The 10,220-nt window shown below is 36.6% G+C and overlaps 1 protein-coding gene across 1 annotated transcript; it reads left to right on the top strand.

The window, feature by feature from the left end:
- The first annotated feature begins 343 nt into the window (after positions 1–343).
- LOC140011378 (zinc finger BED domain-containing protein RICESLEEPER 2-like) lies at positions 344–3,575 on the top strand. Its single transcript, XM_072060169.1, has 3 exons — positions 344–352; positions 1,285–3,412; positions 3,535–3,575. The coding sequence occupies exons 1-3, from the start codon at positions 344–346 to the stop codon at positions 3,573–3,575; spliced, it is 2,178 nt and encodes a 725-aa protein (XP_071916270.1).
- The last annotated feature ends 6,645 nt before the right edge of the window (positions 3,576–10,220 follow it).

The raw sequence follows: 10,220 nt of genomic DNA, 5'->3' as shown, positions 1-10,220 counted from the left end.
TCCCTTTCTCTTCAGCCCTGTTTCTCCGTTGTCGTCCCTTTCTACCTTCGACTTCGAGTAAAGGGACGCTGCCAAAAGGTCGCCTGACGCCGCCGAGGCCGGAGCCGGGTGGTTTAGCTATCAAGGTTTTTCAATAACTATTTTCTTTTAAGTTCAATTCTTTCTGCAAAACTATTCTGCATCTATGTGTATTGTGTACGTCTATGCATTTGTCGAATTGGCTACATGAATTCTGATCTTTCGTCCAAATCGAAACTGGGTTGTACAATTAAGATTAGGAATTGCTAGACCCATACAGAAAAAAGAAAAAAAAAACCAAAAAGGGGGTCGGCAATCCGCATAAATGGTACAGGTACGGAAACAAATTCTGGCCATAATTTTCCATGGAGATACTCTCATGGCTTTGACATTTGAGGTCTTAGACCAACTCTCATAGGCTAGTTGTTCATTTGCAGAGAGTTTTACTTTACATGGCTTTTTCTGTACTTTTGGTGGACTGTTGCACGCATATGCGTAAGGCTTAGGTTATGTTCTGAAATTCAAGAACGGTGGGAGAAATTGTGCCTAAGGTTCTGAAAAATAAGAACATACTGCACTTTGTCCTGAGTTTCTAATTAAGAAAAAATATTCAATTAAATGCTTCACAAGTGTGTCCATGTACCGTAATCAGCTCTAATGTCTACAAGACGAGTTCAAACCAAAAATTCAGATTAAACCAAAAACTTTAAGTTGTAAATTACACAGTTATCCAACTAAGGTTTAAAGAGATATGATGTACCATAAAATTTACTGATTCTAATTCTCAAGAATATTATTGATTCTTGCATATAGATACTAAGACATGAACAAACACTGGAAACTCTACATCGTTCATTATTTTCCTCCAGTGCAATGTAGCTGCATAATTACTTTAGCTTTTTTGTCTAACATAATTCAATTCAATGTGCAAATTCTAAGATAATACCTCTATACCTGCTGAAGTTGTAATAGTGTAAAACTCTTTTTTTTTTGTTGAGATTATTGGTTTGCCTTTTCTTTTCATACATTGGACATTTTTCCCCCTTTGGGTTTAGCTACACTTTGCACTCAATATTTAAATTAGCAGGCCAAGCAACTGAGGATTGTGAGCAATTTTTTGTTATTGTTCTTAAGATTATTCCAACTGCCCTTTTCTTTCTAAAATGAATCTGAACATGGTTTTATAGGAGTTTCTGAGCTATGTATTAGCTGCGCATATGGTAGAGAAGTGGGATTTTCATTTGATTTGTTTTTTGAATTTTTCAGATGTCAAGTACAGGGGATAATACAGCTACTACAGCTGCAAGCCCAAATGTTGATCATTCATCATCAATGGATCCAAAAATTGTTGCTGGAGCTTCTGAAACTGAGACAAGTCAAGTACCACCTCCTCCAACATTCGAGACAAAAGTGTCTACCAAGAGCAGTAGGTCTTGGGTTTGGGAGCATTATGCAGTTGTTATAGGTACGGAAACAAAAGACAAGAAAGCTGCTTGTAACTATTGTCACCAATTGATTGCCTGTGCAAGCAAAAATGGTACTACTTCTTTGAGTAATCACCTTCATAGGTGTAAAAAATATCCGTATAATAATACGGATAAGAGGCAAAAGACGCTGGAGTTTAAAGCAAAAGAGGGAGGGGGAAAAGCATTAACAACCCATATGTTTGATCAAGAATCATGTAGGAGAATGTTGGCTAGGATGGTGATTATAGATGAACTACCTTTTAAATTTGTGGAAAGGGAGGGATTTCTGGATTTTTGTCAGTTTATGCAGCCACGGTTTGAAATGCCATCACGTAGAACTTTAACTAGAGACTGCCATAAGCTTTTTTCAGATGAGAAGAAAAGTTTGAAGGCATACTTTGAAACTTTATCCTCACGAATTTGTCTCACCACTGATGCTTGGACATCCATTCAAAATCTGAATTATTTGTGTTTGACAGCTCACTTTATTGATGATAAATGGAAATTGCACAAAAAGATTTTAAATTTCTGTCCTATTACAAGTCATGCGGGTGAAGTTATTGGTCGGACAGTAGAAAAATGCTTGCTTGATTGGAAAATTAGTAAAGTTTTGACTGTTACGGTAGACAATGCTAGCTCAAATGACACTTGTTTGCAATATTTGAGAAGAAGGCTTATTAATTGGAAAGGTACTGTCTTAAATGGAGAATACTTGCATATGAGATGTGCTGCCCATGTTTTAAATTTGACGGTTAGGGAGGGATTGAAAGACTTGGAAGACTCTATTGTTAGAATTCGATCAGCTGTGAGATATGTTAGGTCTTCACCTGCTAGAGCTCAAAGATTCAAATCTTGCATAGAAAAAGAAAGAATCGAAAGTAAAAGTCTTGTATGCCTTGATGTTGAAACTAGGTGGAACTCCACATTTTTAATGTTAGAGGCTGCTCTAAAATTTCAAAAGGCATTTGAGTTGCTAGAAACTGTGGATAGCAAATATGTCGAAGAGTTAACTCCACAAAGTGAGAATGATACTCGTAGGAGTTCTAAGGTGAGGGGTGTGCCAACTGAAATGGATTGGGAGTATGCCAAAGATTTGTTGCCTTTTCTTCAAATTTTTTATGATTCTACTGTGAAAATCTCAGGCTCATGTTATGTGACAGGAAATGTATATATGAATGAAATTTTTGGCATTGGTGGTCTTCTTAATTCATTTCAAGAAAGTGATGACTTTGGTTTGTCAACTATGGCTGGGAATATGAAGAAAAAATATGATAAATATTGGGGTAATATGGAAAGGATTAACATATTGATTCTGATTGCTGTTGTTCTTGATCCCCGGCATAAACTAAGTTATGTTCAATGGGCAATTGATGAGGCATATGATCCTAAGAATGCTGAAATGTTAAAAGTTAAGGTGGAAAAAGTGTTACATTCCCTATTTGACTTTTATTCTGCTGAAAAATCACCTCATAAGGAAGCAATAAGTCAAAATCAGTTGAGGGAAATGGATAAAATGGATGTTGATGCAATTACAGTTAAAGGGGCATCAGATTACATGCATGCAAAGTATTCTCAAAAGACTGATACATTGGATAGCACTCACAATAAAACGGAATTGGACATCTATTTGATGGAAATGAAGGAAGATTTTCACAGTCCAAACTTTCACATATTGGATTGGTGGAGAGATAATGCTCATAGGTTCCAAATTCTTGCTGCGATTGCTAGAGATGTATTAGCTATTCCGGTGTCTACTGTTGCCTCCGAGTCTGCTTTTAGTACGGGAGGGCGTGTGTTGGATTCTTTTCGAAGCTCTTTAACTCCAAGAATGGTGGAGGCTATAATTTGTGGACAAGATTGGCTTCGCAAGGGTATTCAACCAATTGATTTGGAAGAAAGTATAACTGAACTTGAAGAAATGGAATCGGGTAATACTTTTCATATCTTGTCAATTGTTATCATTGCATTGCAAATTTTCTTATTCATTTGAGTTTCAACTTGTGCTAATATATTTCTTGGTTGCTTTTATTTTTGGAAATTTTTTTTTCAGGTTTGACAATGGAGCATTCTATTATTAATATTGAAGATTGATGATTCTTGAAGATTGTGCTCCTTCATGTGTTGTAGAAGGTTGAGATTGTTGAAACATTTAAGGTTGTTGAAACTGTCATGGCATGGCTAGGGGAGGAAAATGAAGACAGCTTCTTGATTTATGCCTAGTCAATGCATTATGCCATGTTTGCTGGATTTGAGAATGTCTATATAGTGTACATTTTTCTCATTTATATGCCCTTTTTGGAAGTTATGTATCAGAGTAGATATTTCTAACTTTATGATTTAGTGTGGAACTACTGCTACTGATCATTTTTTAGATTTGAATATGCTTTGTCTTTGTCTAGTTTGAATTTGAATGATGTTGTTGCCTTTTTTTTTTTTGTTGAATGATGCTATCGTCCAGCAGGTTCATCTTATGTCTTATGAGTTTTAGAGAAAAATTGCATTCTTTAAATAGGGGCGGGTACCCTATGACCCGCCCCTATTTTTCGGGTATCCGAGGATCGGGTACCCGAGGAAGTTCGGAGCGGATTAGGGTCAAAAAAATAGTGACCCGATATATTAGGGTCGGGTCAGCCAATTAGCGTTCGGGGCGGGTACCCGACCCGTGCCCACCCCTACCTCTCGGAACAAGTTCATATATTCAATGAAAGCAAAATTCACAAGTTTAAATCACTAAAATGCTCAAACCCAAAAATTGAGAAGCAAATCTCAAAACTATCACCAAATCCATAATTCTCTCACAAATAAGCATGAAAATAATTATAACAGCTGATTTGAGCACAATGTAGCACAATTATATCAAGAATTTTCAACAATTAAGCTATTAGCAAAATATATTGAAAAACTAAAAATATACAAAAAAATGAGAGATATAAAATGTCACAGAAATTTACAATTTGTTACCTCAAATAGATGGAGTGATGATGGAGGATGATAATGATGCAAAAATGGAGAACAACTAAGCCCAAATTCGACCTCAAATTGCAAGATTTCAATTCGGCCCTAATTTGCGTCTTGAAGATCAAAACCCCTCAATTTGATGTTTTTGATTCCAAATTGTTGAGGGTTAATGCTCACAAGAGGTTAGTGAAGGTTTTTATTGTGAAAAATTGGGAATTTTATGGATGAAATGGAAGATTGGAGGAAAGGGGATAGGGTTTCGGAGAGAGAGAGAAAAGAAATCTGGAAAATGAGGAACCGAGGCCTCGTTTCCCTTCTTATCGCGAACGGATCCGAGGTTGGATCATTTCTGGAAGGCCTCGGATCCGACAGGGCTCGGATCAGTCCCAACAGAAACACAGACGACCCCTCGGATTTGTCTGGGTTAGAATGGATCCGAGCTCGGATCAATGGATCCGCGGTCGGATTGGTTTGGGATTTTAGGATCCGAGCTCGGATCCTTTTTTCTCTGCACTAATTGCAGAAACTGCAATTTTTCAAACCCTTTTCCGACCAATTCCAAATCACACATAGGACAAACTTTTTATCAATTCTAACCTCCCATGCACATGTAATATACCATAAACACAATATCCAACTTCTCAAAACACAACAAACACATCTTCATTGAAAATCAAGGGGTGAGATTCTTTGATCACTTTTGCACTTTGACACCAAAATGTCATCTTTGGGCATTGAATGCACATCAAATGGGTCCATTAGCATTTATAACCATGTTATCACCAAAAACTCATTTAAATATACTTGAAATGCACAATGTATATACATGCATGGGAATTTTAAGCACTTAAAACACAATTTGGTAAGAAAACCTCCCTTTTTACACTTGCTCTTCATTTGTTCTTCCAAGATGGGTGATAACCCTGCCATACCTCCTACAAACAAATGAAATACAACTAATAAGTCACTTAATCACACCAAATGTAACACAAATAAACTATTATTATTGGGTTGCCTCCCAACAAGCGATTTTGTTTATAGTCGTTGGCTCGACTTTCCTATAACTTCTTTAATTCTCCATTGCATTTCCTAAGGAGTAATTTACTCCTTTAGGAACCTTTTCTCCGGCCAAATAGGGCTTCAATCTTTGGCCATTTACTTTAAATGGAGAACCATTTTCTCCTTTTATTTCCATTGCTCCATAAGGAAATACTTGAGTAACTTCAAATGGTCCCGACCACCTTGACTTCAATTTTCCTGGAAATAACCTCAGGCGTGAGTTGAACAAAAGTACATTTTGCCCTACCTGAAATTTTTTTAGGAATAATATGCTTGTCATGCCAATATTTGATCTTTTCTTTATAAATTTTGGCATTTTCATATGCATGTAGTCGGTGTTCCTCCAATTCACTTAGCTCCAGTAATCGCCTTTCTCCTGCAGAATTAAAATCCATGTTAATAGATTTAATTGCCCAATAAGCTTTGTGCTCAATCTCCACAGGTAGGTGACAAGCTTTCCCATAGACTAAACGATACGGTGACATCCCTAGGGGTGTCTTAAATGCCGTTCGGTAAGCCCATAGTGTATCATCTAGCTTTGTAGCCCAATCCTTGCGTGATTTATTCACAGTTTTCTCCAAAATGAGCTTTATCTCTCTATTAGCTAGCTCTGCTTGTCCATTGACTTGAGGATGATATGGAAGTGATGTCTTGTGCCTACAACCATATTTAAACAATAAGGAATCCAATTGTCTGTTATAAAAATGTTTCCCTTCATCACTTACTATGGCCTTTGGTATACCAAATCTACTGAAAATATTCTTTTTAAGGAATTTAAGTACAATCTTAGAGTCATTAGTAGGTGAAGCGATTGCTTCAACCCATTTAGAAACATAATCTACTGCTACTAAGATGTACTTATTATTAAAAGAACTAGGAAATGGTCCCATAAAATCAATACCCCATACATCAAATAACTCAACTTCCAAGAACGTAGTCAGGGGCATTTCATTTTTTCGAGATATATTTCTAGTTCTTTGGCATGCATCACAATTTTTAACATATTCCCTAGCATCTCGGTACATAGTTGGCCAATAAAATCCTGATTGCCATACCTTTGCCACAGTCTTTGAAGTACTGAAATGACCACCTGTTTCAAGGTTATGACAATGATATAAAACATTATGTACCTCATCTTCAGGAATACATCTACGTATCATACCATCGGCACAATGTCTGTATAGCAATGGTTCCTCCCAAAAGTAACTTTTGACGTCATGTAAGAATTTCTTCTTTTGATGATAATTAAACCCCTTTTGAATCTCTCCACTGACCAAGTAGTTAGCAAAATCTGCATACCATGGAGAATTTCTAAGTGCTAGGACAAACTCATCCGGAAAATTCTCTTGAATTGGAACCTGAACTTTGATTGGGATATATTCCAAACGTGATAAATGATCTGCAACTAGATTCTCCGATCCCTTTTTGTCTTTTATCTCCACATCAAATTCCTGCAATAAAAGAATCCACCGAATTAGTCTAGGTTTTGCATCCTTCTTATGCAGCAAATATTTAAGAGCTGAATGGTCCGTATATATAATAACTTTAGATCCTACTAAATAGGATCTAAATTTGTCCAAAGCAAATATCACTGCCAATAGCTCTTTTTCTGTCGTTGCATAATTGAGTTGTGCCTCATTTAGCAACTTGCTAGCATAGTAAATGACGTGCAATCGTCTTTCTTTCTTTTGTCCCAAAACTGCTCCAACCGCATAATCACTTGCATCACACATCAATTCAAATGGTAGTGACCAATCGGGTGAAGTTATAATTGGGGCCGAAATCAATTCCTTTTTCAACCTTTCAAATGCAACCAAACAATTGTCATTAAATTGAAAAGGAGTATCTTTACATAATAAATCACATAATAGCTTTACTATTTTAGAAAAATCTTTAATAAAACGTCTATAAAAGCCAGCATGTCCTAAAAAACTCCTTATCCCCTTGACATTGCTTGGGGGTGGCAATTTTTCGATAACTTCTATTTTGGCTTTATCCACCTCAATTCCCTTGGAGGAAATCTTGTGCTCTAAGATAATTTCTTCTTTTACCATAAAATGGCATTTCTCCCAATCTAATACAAGATTTGTTTCCTCGCATCTCTGTAAAATCAATTCCAAATTATGAAGACAATGGTCAAAAGATGAACCATACACAGAAAAATCATCCATAAATATCTCCATAATTTTCTCAATATAATCAGAAAAAATAGCCATCATGCATCGTTGAAAAGTTGCAGGAGCATTGCATAAACCAAATGGCATTCTTCTAAAGGCAAAAGTGCCATAAGGACATGTAAATGTGGTCTTCTCTTGATCCTCTGGAGCTATAGCTATTTGATTATATCCTGAAAAACCATCAAGAAAACAGTAAAATTCATATCCTACTATTCGCTCCAATAATTGATCAAGAAATGGTAGGGGAAAATGATCTTTTCTTGTCACCGTATTTAACTTACGATAATCAATACACACTCTCCACCCTACCACAAGTCTAGATGGAATCAATTCATCATTTTTACCCACGATTGTAGTTATTCCACCTTTCTTTGGTACCACATGAATTGGACTAATCCAAACACTATCGGAGATAGGAAAGACTATACCTGCATCAAGCCACTTAAGAATTTCATTTCTTACCACCTCTTTCATGTTTGGATTGAGTCTTCTTTGTGTTTCCACCACTGGTTTGCAATTGTCCTCCAATAAAATGCGATGCATGCATATAGAAGGACTTATACCTTTAATGTCTGAAATTGTCCATCCAATTGCCTTCTTACGCTTCCTTAGAACTCTTAGCAACTTTGTACACTGCTCATCATCAAGATCAGCACTAACAATTACAGGTAAAGTACTATTTTCTCCAAGAAATTCATACCTTAGATGAGTTGGAAGTGGCTTAAGCTCTAACCTTGGAGGTTCAATTTCTGAAGGTTGTGAAAACCCTTTTCCTTGGCCAAGACTTTCATACAAATTACCCCTTTTATAAGGTGCTTGAAAATCCAAGTACTTTGCCAATTCTTCAATTTCTTCACAAACATCTTCTTGCTTACCTAAACTCATTAAACAATGCTCAAGAGGATCTAAGTCAAAGTTGACTTGACTCATCTCTTGGGTTAGTTTATCAATTGTGCCAATAGAATAAGCATGATCGGTAAAAGAAGGGTATTTTTCCATTTCATTCAAATTAAATTCTACTTCTTCTTCACCTACTTGAAACTTAAGCTTGCCATTTTTTACATCAATAATAGTACCTGCAGTAGCTAAAAATGGTCTACCTAGAATAATTGGCATAGATATATTTTCGTCCATATCTAATACCACAAAATCCACTGGAATGATAAATTTTTGAACTTTTATCAATACATTCTCCAACACTCCCAATGGATATCTAATAGACCGATCCACTAGTTGCAAAGTAATATTTGTGCGTTTAAACTCATGCAAACCCAATTGTCTAGCCACCGTTAAAGGTATTAATGATACACTAGCACCAAGATCACACAATGCTTTAGAAAAATCAACGTTACCTATGGTGCAAGGTATAGAAAAACTCCCTGGATCCTTCAACTTCGGTGGTAGCTTATTTTGAATAATTGCACTACATTCCTCCGTTAATGCTATTGTTTCGCAGTCTTCCAACTTTCTTTTTCTAGTCATGATTTCCTTGAGAAATTTCGCATAAGACGGAATCTGCAAAATAGCATCGGCAAAAGGAATGTTAATGTGCAATTGTTTGAAAAGTTTAACAAATTTTTCAAAATCTTTATCAAACTTATTTTGCTTTAATCTTTGTGGAAATGGAACCGCAGGGGGTATTGGAATGGTAGCGGAAGATAATGGTTGATTTTCTCTTGATTCCTCCCGACTATTTTCTTCCACTATCGCCTCTTGGTTCCTCTGCTTTTCTTCTTGTTTTTCATTCTCATCTTTCTCAACTTCCATCACTGGAGGATCTTCTAATTGCTTAGCACTACGAAGAGTAATGGCTTTCACATGCTCCTTAGGATTGACCTCTGTTTTGCTAGGTAATTCGCCTTGATTTCGATTATTCAACGAACTAGCAATTTGACCAATTTGGACCTCTACATTCCTGTACATTGTAGTGAGTTGGTCCAACCTTCCTTCTACTCGCTCAAATCTGTCTGAAGTAACTTTTGCGAGCTTTTCCACTGCCATCTCCCAACCAGGTTTAGTTTCAGCTTGTTGTTGCCTTGATAGAAATCCCGGTGAATTGGTTGGCCTTGGTTGATTTCCTTGATCCTTCCATCCAAAGTTTGGATGATTTCTCCATCCCGGATTGTAAGTATTCGAGTAGGGGTTATTTTGAGCATTACGATTGTAATTATTGACGAATTGTACCTGTTCAGAATCAACACACTCATTAGTGTCATGTTCACCTCCACATATAGAACAACATGCTACATGTGCATTAGATGAACTTGGACCAACTCCACCTTGTCTACTTAGCAATTTCATCACATTATTCATTTGAGCACTCAGCATATTGAGAGTGTCCATTTCTATCATACCTGCGTGATGTCTTGTATTACCTCTCTCATTGGCCCATTGGTAGTTATTTGCTGCCATTTCTTCTATCAAATTATGAGCTTCTTGGGGTGATTTACCCATTAAAGCTCCACCTGCAGCTACATCGATCATAGTTTTAGTAGAAAAAATTAAACCATTATAGAAGGTTTGTATGATTAACCACTCCGGC

Source organism: Coffea arabica, chromosome 7e (assembly GCF_036785885.1).
Source record: "Coffea arabica cultivar ET-39 chromosome 7e, Coffea Arabica ET-39 HiFi, whole genome shotgun sequence".
In the NCBI taxonomy this organism is placed as follows: domain Eukaryota; kingdom Viridiplantae; phylum Streptophyta; class Magnoliopsida; order Gentianales; family Rubiaceae; genus Coffea; species Coffea arabica.
This window is presented reverse-complemented; position numbering and strand designations above follow the sequence as displayed.